At 36.9% G+C, this 24,062-nt stretch overlaps 1 protein-coding gene across 1 annotated transcript in view; it reads right to left on the minus strand.

The window, feature by feature from the left end:
- Window positions 1–24,062, minus strand: part of ZNF407 (zinc finger protein 407) — a 335,893-nt gene that overhangs the window by 113,245 nt on the left and 198,586 nt on the right. The window contains exons 6-7 of the mRNA XM_053970151.1: window positions 20,642–20,725; window positions 12,318–12,438 (exon numbers count right to left, since the gene is read on the minus strand). Of these exons, the coding sequence (XP_053826126.1) occupies window positions 12,318–12,438; window positions 20,642–20,725 (205 nt within the window). The remainder of the gene's footprint in view (window positions 1–12,317; window positions 12,439–20,641; window positions 20,726–24,062) is intronic.

Genomic DNA, 24,062 nt, shown 5'->3' on the forward strand with positions numbered 1-24,062 from the left:
GCAGGCATAGTCATTTCCCCAGGACAAAGACTTCTGAGCATGCCTCAGTGATTTCACTCAGTTGTGCAAGAACTTGCAAACTCAAGTAGAGAGAGAACTGAAAAACAGAAACTCCAAAAGGAGTACATGCTTCTTGATTTAGATGTCTTTTTGCAAGATTTAGGAGATCAGGATCCTCTCTGAAAATCAAGTGAAAAGTAGAAATAACTGGGTTCTCAATCCCACAACTTACTTGCCTGGTTGAATTTTTTTACTGCTCAGGATACAAGGTCTTGTGGAAGGTGCTGCCAGCTCCCTGGCTTTCCATTTCTCTCCTTCCTAAGAAACAAGTGACAGGTGAGAATTGTCACTTCACTAAGGACATGGAGGGAAGGCGCATAACATCACTGGAGTCAGGATTTTATCCACTGGTTTTGTTTTTGTTTTATATTATTGACCCTGTGACAGTACACATGTTCCAGCCAGTGAGAGCTGAGTCCCAACTGAATTACGGAACAGAGATGCTTAGATGGAGAGGGGCTTAGTTATAATCCTTTCTGTTACAGTACTCCTCCTGCCATGCTACTGGTGAACTGAAACTAAAAATGGGCACTTCAGAGCAGGAAAAGAAAATAAAGATTCTCCTGATGTTATATTGTTGAGTTCTAAGAGAAAAGACATCCAAACAAAAGAGGAAGCCAGGAACAGGTGCAGGTGGGCAAGAACTCAGTAAACCAATATTTGCCGTTCAGAATCCAGTTCTGCAGTGCAGAGTACCAAGAGAGATACCATCACCCAATACTGCATTCTCAGCTCTCACCTCTTACACCACCACCAGGAAACACAAAGCTATTCCCAAAAGCTGCACTCCCTGGCCTTGTTTGCCTGACTTGATGTCCCTGCATTTATTTAAAACAGACTGGATAGTAGACATCTGCTTTGCCCTCACAAGGGCTCACATTTAGGACTCTCCTCTCTGGTCTGACACAAGTGAACAAATCCAATACAAATTCCTTTATCTTTGAAACATTTCTTCTACTTGAAAGTTTTACTGCTCTTCAAAATGACTATATTTCAGCATGCAAAAATCAATCAGCTAAATACCATATGACTGTGCTATAATTTATTAGTGCTGATCAAAATCTTAAAGACTAGTAATTAAAATTCAAATTAAAATGTGATGAAAGTCACATTTAGTCACATAAATGAAGAGGCTGAATTTCAAATAGGAACAGAGCCACTGGACGCCATGAGATGAGAATTTGTGGATACTCAGTATCACTAATAACATGTAAAAAGAACTTACCGTTCCTTCAAACTTTGTTGTTTTTTTTTTTTCCTGAAGTAAATACTTCTATATAGATCTATGAATATGTCAGTCTGTCAGTGAATGACTTATAGAATAAGTGCCAAAAAAAGCACTTGTGGAACAATCTCTCCACAGTGGGAAGCTTCTTCCTATTCACTAAGAAATGTCACTGGTCTGAATTGTCTGGGTATAAATCTTTTTCAAATGATCCTTTTATCAAAAGAAAAGCACAGATTTTGGGAGTCTCCTCCTTATCCTTTGAAAAATACCTTTTAAATTTTACCTTTAAAAGGACCTATCCTGACAACTTGCAACAAACAGTTAATTTGGGACTCAATACTTTGACATATGAGCATTGTACCAACTGAAGCACGATTTCCTATGCATTCATGCCCTGTTCACTAAATCTCCCAATACACCAATGCAGCAAACAACAGCTCCCCAACATTTTCCTTCAGGATATTCCCATCCAAGAAAAAAGAGTTGTTCTGGGTGGTGAGGCTGGATTGTAAGAGAGAACAATGCATGACAGCTGAATTTTGCTTGACTGGTCCTCCGTGATTTTTTTTCACTCCTCTCCTCACCCACCTCTTTCAGGAAACATGAACTTAATTCATCTCAGCAGCTACTACAGGGTGTCAGTTTTCACTGAAACTGGCCAACAGCTTAAAAAGTTATTAAAGAAGTGGGTGAAAGATGGATGGATGGGCTGGCACAAGTCTCACAATAAGTTAGGGACAGAAGGCTAAAAAATAATCCTTGTCAACTGATTAAAAACCCCTGCTTTTCTGAACTAAAGATACATCTTTTTTCCTGAAACAAAACCAAATTACTAATGGCTTCTTATATGTTAAAATATCCATATAAGAGATCTCCAAAATTTTCTAATTAAAATGGTACTTTAAAAAGAGCTTGTTAACAAAAAGATACCTGAAATACCATATTTTTCTAATGAAACATCATCAGAACTCAAGCATTTATTTTAGTAGCTACAATACCTTCTACAATTTCAAAATGGTTCTAAGTATTGTTTGCCCTATAGATTGTGCATGGAAACTTTCAACAGAAATGTTTTGAAGAAGATGAGTATGAGAAGGCATTCCACATGGGATTTGTAGCAGAATAAATGATGTCCCATGCAACAGTTGTTAGAAAGAATCCATAATCATCTTGAACGGGGATTGAAGGAGCATGCAGGGAATTTGCAAACATAAAACAATAAATACTATATTTTAATAGGTATTAGCAATATCACAATGAACCATGGCATGATGTTCAGGCAGTTTATGATATCAGTAGAACCACTAGATGTGTTTACAGGATTATAACACAAATAATTTTAGAGTATTATGAAATTAAGAGTTTGTGTGTTTTAAATGATAACATCACTAAAAATATAAAAAAGATAGCAATGCTGAAGAACACCAGAAGCATCACTTTAAAGCGTTATCTAAAAATGTGGATAAATGAGTATGGACCTATACTCTAGGAACCACAGTGAGCTGGGTGGTTTGCTTAAGTGAAAGGAAAAAGAAACCTAAGGAAAAAAACGTGTGCACTTACAAAAAGAGGTGGGAAAACATCAACGAATGTCTCCACTCCAATCCCCTGGCCCATGGGGGTGGGAGAAAGAACACTGTTGCATTAGCTTGTTCCATTGCATTAGGCACACTAAGTCTCAGCATATCTAACTTGCTGAGGAGATGATAAGGAGTGCTGTACCAACCTCATCTTTTCTCTGAAGATACAAAGTAAGAATTAGCTTTGACCCAACACATCCAAGAATGCAGAACAACCTTTTGTTCATATATGCTTTCTTCCCTTAATTACTTTTCCATTACTAAAAGAGCACATTTTAAGATACATTTAAAAAAAAGACAACAGCAGAGCAGCACTCCATCACTTGCAATAACAAAACTGAGTGCTTTATTATGCTGGTTATTTCCTAAGAAGTCTCAGATATATCTATGGCTGTTATTCAGACCTACAGAGGACTAGCAAAACCACAAAGATCATCCCAACCAGGGACAAAATAGTTGTAATAAGCAACTTAATAAGTTACAACAGGACAACAGGCTCCTCTCCAGATTGTCTTTTTGTAAGTAAAAGGGAAATAGGGATCCTTGATTCATGACTTATGAGAATAAAGTAGAGTACCATACAATAGAGACTGCAAAATGGTTTTAGGGACGATGAGCTGTTGTATACCAAAAGGTCTGTCTTCCTTATGCCACATTTTCCTATGGAGAATGCACCACCTTCTCCCAGCTGCTCAGCAAGGAGAAGAGGACACAACACAAACCTTGAGACAAGCTGTCTCTTGGCCAACACTAAGCAGCAACTTTGAACCCACAGGTTCAAAGCAACATCTTCGGAACTCTGAGCTCCCAAATCTCGAACGCCTCTCTCTCTCCAAAGCAGAAAGCTGAGGTTCTCAGAGATAGGCTTTCAGCCCAAAGGTGCTCCCCACAACACTGGGAAGAGGGTGGCCAGGAGCAACAGACTCCCAAACCCCAGGTGCTGATGCTGCTCCAGAGCCTCAGTCCCACCATACATTTTATGGTGTCCAGCAGACACCCTCCAGCCACACTGCAGAGGTGCCAGCCTGGTGCATCGAGCCCACGCTTCCACTCCAAAGCTGGGGAACTCTGGGATGGTGACAGAGACTCTAGTACCTGAGTTCCCAAAGTGCCCCAACATACCTCTCCAAGAGAATTTGGGTAGAAGCTGGTACAGGGACAAGGGCAACTCTGCTGGAATGTGCAAGGAATTTTATTTAGCTTTAATAAATCAGGAATTTCTAACAATGCCAAATTTATATGGAATATTGTTCACCATTTCTAATGCATTAAAAGTATCTAAGTAGCAAGCTTTTCTCTAACACAAAAGCTCTTTTTTTTTCCTTGCTATTCAGCAATTCTTTTCTTTATCTCATTTTCATCAGACTTTAAACAGAAAAAACCTTTTCCTTTCTTCCCCTTTCACTAGAGTATACCTCTTTCTGGGACTTCAGAACAGAATTTGCCTTCTGTGACTTCCCCACATTCAATCTGTTTTGTATGTCACATGTGAAGGAAGAAGAGGGAAAGTTGTCACAAAGACAGCATTAATACAGGAACTTGTTTTACAGGGTAGTAGCCATATAGCCTGGAGAATAAACACCACACAACACAACAGGCTCATGTCTATCAATTTCATCTTGGAGACCTGTAAAGGTACCAAAGTAATTTCAGATTGCTAGCTACCTGCCACATAGATGGTAGCTATCAGCAATAATAATAATAATAATAATAATAATAATAATAATAATAATAATAATAAAGAATTCCTTATAGATTTCATCACCCCAAAGATAGCTTTGGCCCTTTTATAATTACTAGATTGGGATTAAGGAATGGCAAAAGAAACAAACAAATTAATTATTTTATTCTCTAACAGGAAAGAGCAAAGAAAACATATACGGTTGTTTTAATCTTTTTTAAAATATGTTTTACACAAAAGGCTCACATTAATTAAGCTATGATGCCAATAATTATTTTTAGATCAAACCATTCTAACAAATGGAAGTTTATTGGTAGACATAAAAGATCTTCACTGGACTTTTTTATCAGAAGCACTGTAAGAATAGGGAATTACAGGTCTTTTTGCTACTACAAGCTATATTAAGATCATAGCATTGCTGTTCATCTTGAGGTTAATACTAAAATTTTATTTATTATCAAAATACGACATACTTAGGATTATTTTAATTTGAAATATATGCTGGTGTTTCAGATTGATAAACATGAATTAAGTATATATTAAATATAAATACACATGTATTTATGATAACATATTTATGCTCTTTAAGAAAGAGGAATAGATGAGACAGTGATGACTATATATGATAGCAAAAAAAGAAGTGTGAGGACAGAGAGAAGATAAAATGTGATAAAAGAATACATTAGTTACATTAAGCTGTCCACTGCATGAAGTGGTCTTATTCATATTTCCTAGACACCAAATACTTAAAGGTTTTGGGTTAAGTATCTTGGACACTGATTCAGAAAAAACAGTATCAGCTCAGCAGGGAAGGGGCTGCCTCAGAAACATTAAGGGACAAAGCCCAAATTGAACAGTAAGGGAAAGACAGTGAGTACTGAAAGAAATCAGGAGACTGACAATGTTTTTTCAGAACTTAAATCACAGTGTGAACAAATTACAAAGTACTGGCAATACAGGCTGTAACAAAGAGATGCTGAAATCAGATATTCATTTTTACATTAATATCAAAATGGCTTCAAGTCTCAGTAACATTAAACTCAGCAGTATCCTTTAAGTAATTTAGCAGAGCATTTAGGCTTAAATAGATCCCTTAAAAGTTGTCTTTCAAAAGACTCAACCTAAAATGAGACTAGAATAGTATTATCAGTGTTTGCAATTGCATCACCACTTGGGCAGATCCTTAAAGTCCCAAGTTCAGTGTTAGCATGAGAATCACAGACCCATTGAGTTAAAAAAGCATATTTTAATTCCTCTTTCTTAGAGTGGCAGCAGAGAAAAAAATCAACCCCTAAGAATAAGCAAGTAAATAAATAAATAAAATAAATACATAAATAAATAAAAAAAAAGAAAAAAAACCCTGCAAAACATCAAAAGAGGGACCAAGACTCATGGAATTACTGATGAATTTCCTTAACAAGTATTAGTCATTAAAATTAGTAGAAGTCCATACTACCCTTCTACGAAGTAGAGTGCATTTACTACGTTTTTAATTACAAATACAAAATGTGGAGGACCTCACAAAATGATGACAGTATTTCATGCTGTGCCTCTTAACATGGCAACTTCCCAGTGGACCACAGTCACCAAGTCAACACATGCCAATGCACGCGTGTGTGCTTGTACACCTATCTTTTCCTAAGAAACAATTGTGTTTCCTCGTACACATGCATTCTCCTAAGCACTCCATGCACGGACATTGGACAGGGAGAGCTTTGAGAGAGGGAGCCCAAGTTCTTTTATACACTGCCACCAAGGATTGTCCAAAACTGCAGAGACACAATTTCTCAGTCAGTGCAGAGAGCAGACACCTCAGAGCAAGGGTCACCTGTGTGCTCTGCGGTTCGGAGTGTTAGGAATTACATCTGCTTAAACTGCTTAACCTGATAGCTGATCTGCATTGGCACTACTGCAACACTGCATATTTTTATTCTGAGTTCACCACATAAACTATATGCTACAACTTAGGTGAATATAAGAGGTTTTATTAAGCCACAGAAACATTACAAAAGGGAATAATGCTGACCATTGTTTTGTATGCCATGTATTCGCTGGAATAATTTAAGTGGTTTTGCAACTATATCTAAATTCTATTTCAGATTATTTTTCTTTTAAAGACTTAAATGCTACAGCATCTTTTATTCCAGATTAATAGAAATATTTCCAAATATTTTATCTGAATGTTTATTAAAAATTAAGGGGGAAATAATATTCTGAGTTTTCATCTGGGAACTGTGCCCATGCACTGACAGAATGTCTCTCTAAACTTCTATCTTCATTTGTTTATAAGTCTCCTAGCACAAGGCACTGGATATCCTCAACTCCTGCTGCTGAACACAACAGAAGCTGGAGTACTTCCCAAAGGCCCTGTTTGCTCTATTACATACATGCCTTATTTTCCTAAACAATTTTGTATTTGTACAAAGTATATGCACCATTTTTTTCCAATTCTGCCTTTGTGATATATATATATATATATATATATATATATATAAAAGTGTTCTCCCATAGTGCAATGCTGGCTGCCACCTGGAATCCTCATCAACCTATATAGCTGTATTACCTAGTTATTTCCTATACAGGCATACTAAATTTCACTGGTTACAAAGAGCATACTTATATTAATGTTTTAATGATAAATAAACTGTTTTCATCATTTTATGTAGAATTTGCCTTAACAGCCTTTCAGTTTTGCTATGAATTAGTATGTATTGTTACCTCATCTGTAAAGTAGTGCCTAGTTATCCTTGATGTAACAAGGGAATAGTGCACAGCTGATGCCATCATACCTAAAAGTTATTGAATTCACCAAAATAGAGAGAAAACACTTACTTTGCACCTTCTTATGACTTAGGTGCAAATCCTGGAGTGTATTATAAACTGGTCTTTACAACCTATGAACAGATACTATAAGTCAGGCAGAAATAGGAACTCCCTAGGGATGCTGTCCAAAAAAAGAAAAGTAGCCCCTGTGGAGTAACTCCTCCTAAGTCATGCTGCCGCTGCTGCTGAAAACATGCAATGAATCCGTCTGCAGTTGGAATTTCAGATGCCATAATCCCGTACAGAATGTTGTCTAATTATTTTATTATGCATAATAAATGTAAAATATTTATTTTAGCTTCCATAATTATATTAAAAATGTATGCTATTTATTCTCAGTCTTGTAAGACATCCTTCACAAGTCATATACTTTATAGGAAGGAATGCATGCTGTTTTGCTGGCCTGGCTATTTGTTTTATACAACTTCTACACCTTCTTATCTATGACTAAGGAACACCCCTGCATATTGCCTTCCATTCTCTCACCACCTATGCAAAATGAACCATACAGTGGAATCCCAGAGAACTGAAAATTATTTTCTTTAATCACAGCAGAGGGATGGCCCGAAGCGCATTAACATAATATCAGTCCCACACTCTTGTGGTCAAAGTATTAGCAATACTCTTTCTGCATCATGAAACTACACCAGTGCTTCTCCCAAGCACTATAATCCAACAAATTTGATCATGTGAGAAAAGCAGGATTCTGCCTTTTGCATGCCCTCCTCCATGTAACTCAGATCCATTTCACTGAAACATCACCCTCACACAAACCATGAACGTAAATTGCCTGAGAAGTTGCAGTAGTTATACAGATCAGAACAAATGGGAGTTAAATTTAAACCCTTACATATGAATAAATGAGATTTCCCTTTCTTAGACATACGCAAAAAAACAGTTTAGTTCTGAAAATGCTGTGTATCTGCATCTTCCATCGACAACATCAGACTTAGGGGAATTTTTCACTTCTGCAACCAGGTTAAATTAAAGGACCCAACTATGCTGCAGGTTTAGAAAGTCTGTCCACAGATTGTACAGCCAACAGATTTAGAAACCTGTGTCACAGGTGCTGTTCATTTTCAGGATGTTATACAGCTCTTCAGTGCTTACTGTGCCCATTACCAAATGCAAACAGTATTGTTGTCAGTGTTACTCCAGGGTGGTGTCATCTGAAAAGTTCAGCCACATAACACATCTTTTTTAAATGACTAGAAAATATAAAATAAGCATTGCATAAGTAATGGTAGTGTAGGGCCCTGTGAGACCAATTCTGTATTATAAAATTAGGTTGAACATTAATTAAGGGTGAATGAATATTTTTGTATGACAAAGCACATTGACTTAAGAACGAAGAGACATGCTGTGTGATTTGAAAAAGTAAATGCAAAGGAAAATCATGCATATTTTTATCTAAATAGGGAAAACCTAAACTGAAAACCCAAATGTGAAAAATATGTAACCAAAAATACAAGTAAATGTTTGTGTTTATGAATATTATATCTTGCTTCCTTCTAAAGGATTTTAAAACTAGACTGAAAACATAATTTCAAATTATAATTGTTACTGGAAGTCATATACTACTGTATCGAAAAGCAGATGTCAATTTCTTTGTCATCAAAATACAAAATATTTAGACAAGAATTAATATCAAGTGGTCACAGTACAAAAACTAGAGATGGAAGGGAACATTTTTCACAAGAATACTGAAGTAGAAATATAAGCATATGCATACTATAGAGAATTTATAATTTGTAAGCTAAAAATGCTAAGTTAGTTTACTATTCCCTTCAGAAAACCACATCCATTCATGTCTTTTTCTAGTTAAAAAAAGAATGTCTCATGCTGTGTGCTATATAGGGAATAAATTGCCTTTTCTGTTCCATGCAGCCAAAATCACTCTTTTCCCCATAGTATCATACAGCTGATTTCACTTCAGTTTATAAAGTTTATAACAGTTCCTAAATTCAGATTAGTTTCTTCTAATAGCCCTTTTTCTGTACTTCTAGCCAGAGTTATTTAGCCTTTCACTCACTAGACTGGCAAGAATTTTTGCAGGATGATTATTCACAATTTCAGGCTGAGGAATTGAAAAGCTTGAAGTTAAGACTCTCCAAGAATACTCTGAGCACCAATGAGCTGAATGGGAATAGTTAAAATATCTTGTACTTAGCCACTGTTTTAATTCAAGTGTCTCAAACTATTTTATAGAACAGAGATCAGTTATCAATGAAAGGAAACTTTATATTAGGACTACCAATACTTTCCTCCATATCCCAACACAAAAAGAGGAATATTCACCTGAAAGTACAAGGCTCATTAAAGAGTCTGCAGTTGCCAAGCAACACGAAACAGCAACACATGAAATACTCTGGATGAACTCACAGTGCAAGGGCCGAGCTCACAGCATCACAATGAGACCTCAACCACTAGACTTAGTAGTGAATTTTATCATTATTAGATCAGGAGATTTTAAAATCTTCATTTTAATATTTTCTCTAGGTGACACTTGCATACCATCTGCTGAATTGGTGCAAACAGTATTATTTACAGAGTTGCTAATAACTTTCCTTTAAAAGAGAAATACTACGTGACTTGACAAGGAGGCAACGTGATTCCCTTAAAATTGTAGTTTGAAATGAAGAGAGGTGGATAGAGAGCAGAACATATACTTGCCAACAAGGCTGGCTAATATCCCAGGACTGTGGAAACTGGCAGGCACAAGCAGGACTGCTGAGCTAATAAATACAGCAGCCCCTCTACGGGCTCCTCTACAGCTACACGGAGTGGCTCACTGCCTCTATGAACTTGCAGCAGCAGCAGCCCAGCTCTGGTTCCTGCATCCCTACCAGATGTTTTTTAGCTGAGCTTGGAACACATTTCCTGCAGAATCAAAGCTTCATCAGCTGGTATCTGTAGAGATCAGCCTCCAAAGGTTAGGTCAAAATTGGCCTGTGAAGGATGGAAACTAACATTCTATTGTCATGAAACATTTATTTTTCCATAATATAAAAGCAGGGTATGCCCAGATATTTCTTGTTAATCCTGATAAAATATGCTTTGCTTGCATATTCTCTAATAACCTCCAGTATAATAAAATACTCCTAAAAAACTTGCTATTTCTTGGAATTTATATCCCATACAGAAAACTCTTTATCCCAAGTAAAATGATCTCCTGTCTTTCACTCAACAGAGCACTGGGTTATGCATTTTGTCATCCTGAATGAGGGAAGTGCATCCAGTCACTGGATGTGTGTAACAAACCCCAAACTGATTCACATCTACAACACTCCCGTTCTCTTTGGTCTTCAAGCCTAGGATCTCAAACCCACTGTAACCCACTTCTCATTACCTAGCTCTGTAATAAGATTATTCCTGCCAATTGGGATGACTCAGTAAAAGTGGATGACCGCAAGATTAGGTGTCCTAAAACACACAGCATTAAAGACAGCACTTCTTTTACCTTCAGTGCAGCACATCATGTCACACAAATGCTTATATGCTCTCACTTCACTCAACACAGACCTTTTAACACAACTGCTCTGTCAAATGAATACCACCTCTAATTCCTAGATGACTTACTGAAGCTGACAAAACCACTTCTACTTGTAAAGAAAAATATAAAGAAAGCAGGGACATGCTTAAGGTAGCAGCATAGAAACATAGCCCTCTCCCCCTGAGGTTATCAAATTCAGATCTCTGCAGCTCTAGAGTGTGATTTAATGGGTGCTCAGTACAGAAGAGTTCACAGAACATTTGCCCCACACAAACAAAACAATGCAGTGATAAGTTTTGTGCAGAAAATGTGTGACCACTGCATAAGCTTTCTGTACAAGAGTTTTCTGTAAAGTAGCTCATAAATAGCATGAAAACAGGTATTATGAAAGCAGATAGGCTTCATTATATAGTCTTGCTTTAGGAAACTACATTAAAATTTATACTAAAGGAACATTACAGTTGTATGTTCAGGATGAAAAGAAAATAAAAAATACTATAGGGGTATAATCAAATGTTTAACTTTCCCCTCTAGTGTGGATGCATCACAACACATACATCTAATCATATGCCATTTATCAAATATAATGCTGTTTTTTAAAAACTTTTTGAACATCAGCTCTTGCAAATTGCCCACAAAATACTTCTATGGATTCCTTTATGGTACACATAGACTAGCCACCTGACTGCAAGGTATTAAAAGTATTCAAGAATACAGAAGAAGTGTAGTTAAGAGAAAAGATGCACTTAAGAACCAGTTTGAGATCATTTAATAAGTAGTCTATAATAAACCAAAGACAAACAGGCAATAAGCACCAGAAGTAATCTTCAATGTGCAATCACGTGATTCTTTTAAAATTTAATCAACTGCCCTAACATGGGGATGGGTTTTAGTGGTGTAACATGGGAGGCTTTGCCATGCAACCAACCCTATGGCCAACTTTCATCCTAACACCCTGGCTAGCAAGGAAAAGGAAAATTGGAGCAGAACAACAAGATTCTGAAGAACTGTAACTAACTCGAGTTGCTTCCAGTTCTAATAAGTGTCTGGTGAGTACTTAGGCTGGTAAGCCTTTTAGAGAACTTTTCTTGGTGAAATGGTTGCAACTCAACCAAGAAAAATTTCAAAAGCGCAAATTATTTGAAAAGGCAATGTAGATAAGCAGCCTCACCACAGAGAATTCAAACAGACACTGGAGCAGCTGTGAAACAAACACTCAACATTAGCACTGTAGTGTTACCACTAAAAGGTTTCCCATAATTTGTTTTTCTTTATAAAGTAACACCTAAATACTGAAGACTAAGTTTTTTAATTTAGCTCCTAATTTAATATATAATTACTGCTGCCCTGATGGTGTTTTAATGGCAATATATTTTTATTGGTGACTTCAAATGAACCTCATCTGATCACCTTAACCCTTCTCTCATCATGCTTTAGTTAATGACTCATTACCTGTAGTCACACCAGGGACATCTGTAAGGCTTTTCTCCAGTATGGACACGCTTATGCCGTGTCAGATGCGATTGTGTTGTGGAAGCAAAGTTACACTCATCACATTTGAATGGTTTCTCTCCTAGAAGGTGACAAGAGAAGATTATCAGTTTTCATCTACAGAAAAGGAAGACAAACCCAAATTTCTGGCATAGCTCTTGACACAGCTTTTAGCCCGTGTGTATATATAGCAAACATAAATGCAACATAAATTTCCAAATACAATGCATTAACTGCAAAATATGACAGAAACACATCAGTATCCATCTGACTTCTCACAGGGAATTACACAGCAGCAAAAAGGAGGAGAAAGAACAGCACTGAAACAGAGTAACCTTGTTACTGGGTCTCACTCTATGAAAATACCCTAACCAGGTGACAGGCATTTGTCTCACACCACATCTTCTCTTAAATCTGGGCCAAGAACAGCCCCAAAAGCAACATAGGGGAAGGCAGAAGGTGAAAAACCACACTGATGCTTGTATTCAGCATATGCTCAGAAAGGAACATCTCCAGGTGAGAAGTGTCTTTGTTTCCATCTCCAATCTAAATTTTTAATGTTATCCTTTAAATCACATAAATAAACTACGACTGAGAATATGAATCAGAACTCTCTGCTCCACTCCCCTTATCTTGCCTGTTAGTCTTCTGCCCTTGTGAATATTTTCTGAACAGTAAGCCAATTTTCAGCAGAAGGACTTGAAAGGTTAATGAAAATAAAACAAACAAACACCAACTACTAAACTTCGACTAGGACAATATTTTCAGATTACTTAAATTCAATCTATGCTGAATATAGAGCTGCACTGAAAATTTCTAGAGGACTACTAATTGAGGAAAAGTAAAATCTTTAGTGTCTAAGTTGCTATGTGAAAAGAGTCCTTTTCCTTCTACTGGAGGGGGTCTATCCCTTAGAAGATACTAAGACAAAACCTCATGACAGATACAATGTGATGACTAGTTAAAACACCTACCTCCCATTTTTCCAACTGGTTGTCACAGAAACATTCCTTGGGGCTTACAGGCAGACATAGTTACCATTTAGGGAGGAAAGAGGTTTTTCTTTTGTATGGAGAAGCTAAAAGCCAGTTCCTAACTTACATTATCTTCACTGCAGTGTGCAAGCCTTCCAACATATTTATCTAAAAACTACATAAGGAATCAACATCCTTGATTTAAGAAGTCTGGATTAAACTGCTAGAAACAGACATGTACTTTGTAGATTGTTCAGAGATCTAGGACAGGCAGTTTCAAATTGAACCATAAGCCTAATAGCAGGTATAATTTGAAGTTTTTCAGACTGACACAAGACACACCCCAGCATAAGACTATCAGTAAGAGTGGCCTACTGCAACCAGTAGCAAATGGCCACTCCCAAACGGCCATGCCTTCAAGATAAAATTTTCAAGCTGTTTATACTAGGAGACACTGAAGATTTTGGAATAGACTTTTCCAGAATTCTGAGAACAGAGAGAAATAAATATTTTTCATTCTTGGAGATTGTTGGGGTTTTTCTTCTCAAGGGAAAAAGATATGCAAGGCCCTCAGGGTTTGAAAAACCCCTAATGCTGGATGGAAAGACAACAGAGCAGCTTCTGAAAGCTCCAGAAAGAGTTGGAATAATTGCTTTTAGCAGCTGTGGGAGAGAATACCAGCCAATGTTTTTCATTTATTGTTTCATGGGACAAGGAAAGGTGAAGGGGCAGGACACAAAGCCAAAGCCTCCATGCTGGACAAATTGAGACTGCTAGAAAGTATGTCTTTCCTGCCCCAAATGGGGTTTTCTTGTCAGACCCTGACACTCTGCTCTGGAGAAGCTGATTCTCCCAGCAGCTTGCATGGCAGTGGCTGCTGCTTCAATTAAACTCTCTGGGAGGCCATAGACTCCCTAGCAACGTAACCTGTTCTTGAACTGAAGATTTCCTGTTCTGATTTATTTTATCATCTAGCATTAAAGAAGATAGCAACATTTTCGAGCCTAAGTAGTTAAGCCACAGGTATTTTAGATAACATACATACTTATTTTAACTGCTTTCATTTAAAATGCACTAGAACCTTGCCAACTTGCCCCCGTGTAAAAAAGGCAGATCTGAACTGAGATTTTTAATTTGCCATTCAGGGGAGAACGGATCAAATAAAGGTTTGCTGCTGTGCCAGGGCAAGGCCAGTAGGGCTGACAGCTGAGTGAGGGCCTGTTGAAGCCAGAAGGGCTTGCAAATTCCATCGTGACCATAAGAAAAATGGTAATCCTTGCCCACTGCTACAGGAAGTTTCTCCTTAGGAAATCCTTGTGGCTAACTGCTCCTGTCAAGTAGACTATGTGTAAATCTCACCTGACAGAAAATACATCACAGCAGTACCACACAACAAAAGCCAACTAAATGGGGAGGAAAAAAGACAGCTTAGCACAGCCTGCAATTCTTAGCAGCTGTACATAAAAACCAGTATTTTTATGGAAAATTAACCAGGTTAATTAGTACAGTTGAAAAAAAACTAAAAGAGAACTAGGTATTTCTTTGGATTGGGTGATATTGAAGAGCATATTAGCTGCAGGAGTACTTTTATTTACTTGTTTATTTATTAAAGCTTTCCACAGACCCAGTGATTTAAGAATTTTTTGTCTTTCCTATCTATGGGCCAGGATGCTTCTAATCTGTCTTTGTGTCCCAGTTTTCCCTCCACCCTCTTGCCCCCAGACATTTCAGGCAATAAACATAATTCTTTTAATATGGGCTGCCATTAAAAATTCCAAGAGGACTCTTGTTCACCCCCTGTCAAGGTTCTAATTCATACAAAATTAAAATTACACAAGTAAAAATATCAGTATTGACAGTATTTTTTTAAAACAACAGTACATAATAACTTTAAAATAGTGTATCCATAACCATAAGGACAAAGTCTACATATTTAAAGACCAATAAAGGTAAAAAAAAATTAAATCACCTCCCCATCTCCATTACCACTACAGAAAGATTTATCTGTCTCTCACTGTCTCTACCTTTATCAATAACAAGCCCCATGAAATAAAAGATAGGTGCCCCAAAATGATTCAATGCTTAACAAGCTCCGTGGAGGAACAAAAAAGGACACACATTCCAAGATAAAGGAACCACTCTGAGGGGATTTACTTTAACACAAGCACTTTCAAAAAGATACATTTCCTGACCATGGGATTACAAAAGAAATGGCTTTGCATTTTTGACAATACTGTAACCAACTTCTGAAGTGCATCTGTTTTTTAAGTAACCTGATATGGAAAATTTGAGCTCCAACAATCAAAAATTGTGGAAGAAAATGACAAAAGGGCCACTTCATAGGGAGAACAAGCATATAAAAGCAGTTATTAAAGCTGCTGCTAATCAGTAACTGAAGTTTTCTCTTTTTTTTCTTGCTACTGGACAAGTTCTCTTAGGTAGGGAGAAAGTTTTAAAAACCCAGGTTTTTGGTGTCTTTGCTGGTCAAAGGTTTGCTATAATCAGTTTGCCAATCTGCTGTAAATATTGGTGTAAATAGAAAAGGGAAAAAACAAAGATGCTCTTCAAATTTTATCTCTTGCTGAAAAGAGCAATAAGTCTTCTTACTGTGCTGTATTTCCTGTGGTATTCAACATTATAATTTTTTTAAGCTGTGGTGGGGAAGCTGAAGGGAAGAAGCTACATTATACATATAAATTCAATGCCAAGTAATGTAACTACACATTAAAGTCAAAGAGCAGTTCACATGAGAAATAGAAACACAAAGTGAGTCACTCATCTGGATAAAAACACATATATTATTAAATTTTCTTTCTTTATTACATTGACCTATAAATGTCTTGAGATGAGTGAGCAGAAGCAATCATACAAACAGTGCTCTGTACAATATAAGCTACCATCTTCAAAAATGCATGAAAATATTTGAACAAAGACACGGTCTCCTTAAGCAGTTCCATAGGTTCATGGTGACTGCCACAGCAGTGCAGAGTAAGTGTACTTACCCACTAATACTTTACTACTGTTATGCACTTCTATCAAGCCTGGGAAGATCCCACCACAACCAACACATGGAAAGCAAATGCAGACTGTTGATGTGTAGAAGATGAGGATGGGGTTTTTGCAATTTGCAGGAGTACTAACCAACATTAAAAAAGGGATTTTATGCAAGAGAACACAGGCTGTGACTGATAGCACTGTGGGACTGAGTCAGTTACTACAGCACAACATGGAAGTTTACTGGGAAACATTTAGAAGAACGGGCAAACAAAGGAGGTGAGCAGAACAGTAAGAGAAAATATAAAGAAAAGTTATTTTAAAATTATGAATTGTTTCCATGTTTTCATTTCAAGCCAGAAATAATTACCCTTGCTTGTTTTTTCTCTCTTATGCAATTTCCTAGTTGATCATGATTAAGACAAAATATTTAAATAATCTGCTATTATATGCTTCTTGTATGTGTGTGTGTGTGTGTGTTTATTTTTGGTGGCTGATTTAGAGGTTATTTACCCTTTTTTGTTACAAAATTCAGGTAATCGTTTAATTCTTAGTGTAATTCAACTTTAAATCCAGCAAAAACTATCTTCAGGAAGATTTTCTTACTGGAACAAAATAAGAATCAAAAAAACTCGGTTCAGGATGACTGAAAACACAAAATCTTTTCCTTGCAGCCTTGTTGAGACACCAGAACTACAGCATCTGTGTTCCTGCAGCACCGCAAACTATCCCTTATTTACCACATAGCACCAGCTGATACTGAGAGTGGTCAAAGTTTCTTCAGACAGTTTATCACAGCCTAGGCAGCCACAAGTGCCTATTGTAAAGCATTTGGCAGGCAGAGATTTAAGTATTCCTTTCAGTGTGATAAAACTCTGTGGTCAAACTCTGGACCACTCCTTAAGCCATTGCTTCAATTCACAAACAGAAGTTTACGCCCTGGATATTCACACCATCAATGAAAGACTTTCAGAATACCAGAGACAGATTCTTGCAGAATGTGACTGGAAGAAGGTGCACTCAGGTCGTAAAACAATGTTGGAACATCTTCCCAGGACAAAATCAGCCAAGAACTTCCCTTATTCTCTCTCCAAAGCATATGTTTCTCACAGGACCAGGTCATCATTACAGACATGATGTATTTAAAACAGAATAAAAACATCAACTGGTAAAACACCAGGAATCTCTTGATAGGTTAAATTATTTGTTGCTACTTTACAGTTGAGATGGCCTATATCAGTGAAATCTTCATGCAGTTGCATCATGTTTACAAATATATTAAGTACTAAAGTTTTTGAAGTCTTGAAACTAATGGCTTTTTCTTTCAGTTGAACAATCCCGTACTTCTTTTTATTTAAAATGAAAAGCATGTCTTCAAGGGATAACATCCTGTTTACCAAACGGGTCTATACAGTTTGCTGCAAGAGTGACTGAGGCTCAGCTTTTTTCACATCAAGTAATACTTCATGTTGCCTGTAATATTTCTAAAGAAAATGCATCTTTCACAAGATAAAGTCATTTCTCCAGGTACAAAGAAAGAATCTCATCTAAAAAGAGAAGAACGGAGTAAGAAATACCAGAATAAAGAGTATAAAGAATAAAAAGTCTAAGTGGCTGGTCCAGTCTTCCCTTGTGTCAAATCTCTACCAGCAGCTGAACATTTCTCTGGGGTGTCGGGACATCTCAGGCCTTGAGTCTGGGATGAGAGGAGACTTGTTAAGTTGGTTAAGACTCCTTAACTACATGTGAGGATTTGTTCATTTGCCCTAGAACTGTGGGCCTCTGACAGGTAATAGAAGTAAATTTTGGATTGGAAGATGTTCTGTGTCAGCCCTCTTGACAGCTTGTATTACAGTAGGGAATTATTTAAGCCATTTAGAGTATTTTTGATACCTATCCCTTTCCAACCTGATTGTAATTGACTTTGGCATTCTGCTTTGGGAAAATTGTGCCAACTGGAGACAGAGAAAAAATAAAGGTGAAAAGAAAAGTACAAGGAGGAGTGCACGCAGCTAATGACTGAGATAAAGTTGAGCACTGGATGAAAACACAATGGAATCCATGCAAGTGCAACAATGCTAGCAAAGGTGGATTGTGTCATTCTCCTTGAAACAAATAGAAGGTACAGATAATTTTTCTGCTAAAGAATCATCTCTGATTGTTTGTGCCACAGAGGCAGATAAATGCCAAAAAGATAGATCCCTCTGCCTCTGAGATACTGTCCTATATAGTATAAAGTTAATAGCAAAGTAATAACGAGCCTCCAGTCCTGACATAAAATATAAAGTTATGCTTGCTAGATGCAAGCTTCATGATCTATAACCTGTAAATCCCTGTGATCATAGCACAGGAAACCTCTACCACACTGGCAAAAGAAGGGCAAAAATGCCTTCAAAAACCTGGACAGCTTTTCACCAGGAGTACACCATATTTTCAGCCTAATTTTGCACATAAATCAGGAAATAAAATAGATTTCCTCTTGGCTGGTGGCCTAATGATACTATATATATATACACACACACACATATATTTGATGATAAAGGCTTACATTTCTGAGAAACTAGATCTGCACTCACATCATAGGTACAGACAAGATGGGTAAATACAAGAATTTGCATTTCTTCTATATCCCTATCCTGAAATAAGTGTTTACCATTTGTGTGGCTGCATTGACTATGAGTCCTAGATATATGCAAGATCCCAATCTGTGACATGGCAGGGCAATGAAAAACAAAAGGTATTTCCTATCCTCTTGATAACAATGATTTATTTTTGCTAAAGAATTAATTAATTAATCGATTTCTTAGCCCACATTTGTTAAACTTGTTCCAACATGTGAAAATTCTTCAAAGGTCCAGAAAAATAGAAACTTTAATTACAACTGAAGCATACAGCTTTTATTCCGGTAGTTGTAACCGCTCACGTTATCATTCAGAGTCTAATAACAAGATAACTTATTATGTTTACTAAATTACTTTTATTGGTCACTTGAAAAATACAAACTTCCTGCAGTGAATGGGAACTGACTGTGGCATTATTCTTCCACAAATTTATGTTCCTTGTTATAAAAAAAATATTAAGAAAGTAGGATAACTAATGAGACTTGCAAGCAAATTTTGGCCTTGAATACACATATTTTTTTTAGAGCTTATCTGTTTCAAGATATTGACTAGCACTGAAAATCCCACCTTTCTGAAAGCATCAGAATCTCCTCCAAATATGGTTGCTTTAAATAAACTAAAAACAGAGTGGGAAGAATGGCTCCAGGCTCTCAAGAAAGAGAGTAGCTGCTCTCCAGGAAATTACACATTTAGATGGTATATGTCCTGAATGAAGATTAGTTTATACATGGACATAATAAAATCTCCCACTGTGATTCCTTTACAAAATCCATGGAAAATTCATGATGTAACAACTATGGCTTCTCATTTGTTAGCCATTTCTTTCCACTGTACATTAGACAATGGTCACTTAACTCACATTGCAATTCCTGATGATATTACATTATCCTCATGATAGTCAGTAAAACAAAAAAACTACAGTGGCTTAAACAGCAACACTTCTACGTCTGTTTGAACAAAATCTATTCAAATAATCAAACACTTACAAAGAACTACTAAAAAGCACAATTAAGGTAGAATGTATTAATAAATGTTTAATACTTACACTTTTTCTGGTCTTCTGAAACTAAGAACCAATTTAATTTTGCCTGATATTAAAATTTTATAACCATGTGGTAGGAAAGCTTTACTAATTCTGGGAGAGAAATTTTGCTTTACATGCCAGCCATGTGGTAACTCTTAAAGTTGCACCTATTAATTAAAAACTATCTTAAAATTACGAAAGGGCAACTGAAACAACGTTAGCTTTCAACCATGCTTCAGTCCAAAAAAACTGATTAATTTATATGTAGTCTCTAATTTTCACCCAGGGACATTCTAGCAGTCTCTTGCAAAATCTTCACAGTAGGTAATCTATTTGGGCCTTGGAAAAAAAAATTAGTAGATTTAGTATTCATTGAAAGAAGAAAGCCAGTCTTCACAATTCTACTTCCTTCAGAAAAAAAACCCCCAAAAAACCCAAACCCACCAAAAATACCCCGCACTCACCCCCAAGCAATTATTCAAACTCCCAGCTAACAGATTTGATGCAGACCCTGGGCATAGCAATTTCACAAAAACGAGAAAAAGCAAAGCAAACAATGAGCCAATGTATTATTTGTGCTGTAACGTGCTATTTGACTTGTGTTTCTCCCCAGTGCAGAGGGACTCCCTTGCTGGGGAAAACACGGCGAAGAGTAAAGACAGCTTTACTGACCTGTGTGCTGCCGCCGGTGCTTGGTGAGGGCATGACGTGTCCCGCCGGCAAAGCCGCAAAGGTCACAGAGGAACGACTTCTCGCCTGTTGCAACAATAAACAGATGAGGGACTGCGGAGGTCACAGATCATTAAAACATATCTATCAAGGCTTTCAGGGTTACTAATTCCTCCAATCAAATGTTTCCATGTAAATATGTCAAATGGGAATGAAATTACCACTGCGGTTTATTGACTGTGATAAAATCTGAAAAGCACCACTGAACATAATTACATACTTGTCAGACCCATAAAAATTAGCTTTATTATCAATGGAATGGTTTTGTACAACTTCATTTCTGTTAGATGTCTTCCAGATGGGGCTGCTTTATGCACTTGAACAGTTTTTATGCATATCCTGATTTTTTACAATTCCCATACATCTGGCCTTTCTGAGCTGAGTAAAGATTGCCTGGAAAAAAAGTTAATATACTGTATATATGATTCTGCTTAAATAAAATATATTTAATTTACTAACAAATTAAAGGTACTGAGAAATTTTCAACAGACTAGGTCACAGTCATCTTTAGTTACCTTCTATTTACTAATAAGTATTAAATTATTTTCTTGAACACAAGAAGAGTGCAGGCAACAATAAAAGCCAAATTATTCAGTACCAGTGGCAATTCAGCACTGTTTATGTTTCTGAAGTTTTCATGGCATAAGAAAACAGGTCTGGGGATTGCTGCTGAAATTGCAGCTGAACTCACATTGTTCGTCTTCAAATGATAATTCTTCATTCCAAACCTCTGGACCAATTTGAGAGATTTTGGCAAGCTCAATACTCATTAAAAGTGTATAAATGCCCTCTTTTTAGCTTTTTTTTTTTTTTTTTTAACAGAAGCTAGGATTTTGCCCTGTTGCCTATAAATACAGTTTATCATTTCACAGCAATATTTTTACTCAGTATGTACTAACATGCACGGAATTCTCAGTCCATAAGGGCCACATGGAAGGTCATTAAGAAGTAGTAACACTAACCTCATAGTCTCAATAACTTGAGGTAAGACTGAAATTTTAATTTTTTTTTAAAGAATCCTGTTAGTCATTTGGAGCCAAATTTTCTCCTTCCACAGTAACACAGCAGCAAGGGGGCTGGTGGGGCAATGATGCTGAGTTCATTGAAATTAACAGTCCTCCTGTGGAGACGGAAGGATGGAAATCTCCATGCTGTTTATTCCCACATAACCAGGCACAGGAATACACAGACTTTCTGGAAAGGCATGGTACCTCAGTTAACTTCACATAAGCAAGAGAGCATCTCATGAGTGGGAGCTCCCAGGAGAGCCTTGCAGGGCCCAGCTGCCCTCTCCCAACAACAGCCCGATGAGGTCTCTGAGGAACCCCAGCTCTTCACCCAAGTTGCCCAAAATGAGGGAGTCCCTGGGCCCTGTGATACCAAGAGGAAAGCAATTCCAAAGTTTCCAAGGCAGCTTGAATCCTGCCACCAAAATGGGATGATAAAAGAGCTGCTAAACCTCTGCCACATAGTGAGACTATGAAAAGCAATGGGCACATATTTCAGAATTTCACTGTTTCAGAAAAAGCAAATGGTGCATTGTTATTTTCTGCGCCCAAATCTGGCCATGTAAAGCAGACTGAAATTATACAGGACTTAGGGCTTTTTTGAAATTTTGGTCTGTTGATGAGAGTATCCCAGAAAAGTAGCTAAGGTGCAAAATAATTTCAGTACATCTTTTGGGAGTCAATTCCAGCAATCTGTTATTATAATTGAATCTAAAAAAAAAAACATCAGAAAAAGCAGAACAGAAAATCATTCTCACTATCACATGAAGATGCAGTTGTGCTAAATGATGTAACAAAGTTTGAATTTTACTGCAAAATGTTTGTCAATAACATTATTGCTGAGGCTATGCATGATTGTTACACAGAGATTTCTGCAAAGTCTCTTCCAAGCTTTTTTTTAAATTACTTTATGGCATTTTAAAAATCAGGATCTTCAGCATGTAGCACTTCAATTAATCAAAATATTGAAGAAAAGGAGTAGAATGACTACACATAATGCTTAATTATAATTAAATATTAATTTAATTAATTAATCAATTTTAAGTATAAATCTTTCTAACTAGCCGTAATGCCTAACACCCCAGCATAAAATTCACACTTTGAAGTTAAATGCCATTCCATGCCTACCAAGAAATTGCTCATCATCTGTATATTATCATAAATTAGCTCATGTTGTGTTTAACATCTAGGAGCAGGCCTCAGTATGGCCTGCAGCTTCATACACTAACGAGGACACAGAACACCTATAGCATCTTTGCAGGCTCATGGAATTACTGGGTAGTTTATATTTGGGCCTTTGTAACAGCTTTTGAACCACAAAGAAATCATTCAAAATCAAGGAAGGGCTTTAAAGTAGGGAAACTGATCCATCCTATAAAACAATTTGCCAGTTAAATACTTCACACTCCTCTAGGTCGAATCTAGGAGCTCTCATGCAGGCAGAGCTCTTGAGGGAGGTTTTGAATCTGAAAACATGGGACTGAAGGAAATTTGGCTCCTACTTTTTAAAACCAGGAAAGGTGGTGATGCCTCTGATTTTTTGCAACATTCATTTTCAGGCATATTAATAAATTAATTACTTTATTTGTTGTATGTATCGTGGTATACATACAAATACAAATATCTCCAGAAACAGAGAACACTTCATCATCTGTGACTTTAAGTTCAGTTGGACAGTATTTCCTAGCCCTGAAGCTTGATGGGGGATGTATCCCTCATATCTAGACATAATATTTAATTTGATGTTTGAGCATGTATTGATACATTGATGTATTTTACATTCTTCTAGATATGCTTAACAATTTTATCATTCCCATCTCAGAATTTGCAACTTTTTAACTTTTAGGAAAATGTAAAGGCAATATTTCACTTGCTGTACAGGGGGCTGATCTAACTTGCCATGTTTATATGATAGCAGAAATGCAATAGAAAATGGTCCTTTTCTTAACAACTTGAATTAGTTTCAAGTGTGCCATTTTGCATTCAAATGTAGAAAGACACGGAAACCAATCCTTTATTTTCTATTAGAAAACAGCCACTGTCCCCTATCTCTCATTATGGTGCAGACTACAAGACCTAACAACAAAAATCCATATTATTGATCTAGCCAAGTCTCCACAATTATTCTTTAGAAGGAAACGCCGACAATAAATTACATCTGCACTGGCTTTTCATCTGCTGTTCGATATAAGTGATCTCTCAGGGCAGGCTGGAGACCTTAAATCGTCAACACCCTTGTCAAAGAAGCTAAGGAGGCCTGGGCTTCCCACAAACAGCTCTGAAGGAACTTTTAACCTACAGTTTCAAGCTAAAGCACAGATTTTCAGAAAATGGGGAAGAATCTGTTCAGGAATAAT

Source organism: Vidua macroura, chromosome 1, assembly GCF_024509145.1.
Source record: "Vidua macroura isolate BioBank_ID:100142 chromosome 1, ASM2450914v1, whole genome shotgun sequence".
In the NCBI taxonomy this organism is placed as follows: domain Eukaryota; kingdom Metazoa; phylum Chordata; class Aves; order Passeriformes; family Viduidae; genus Vidua; species Vidua macroura.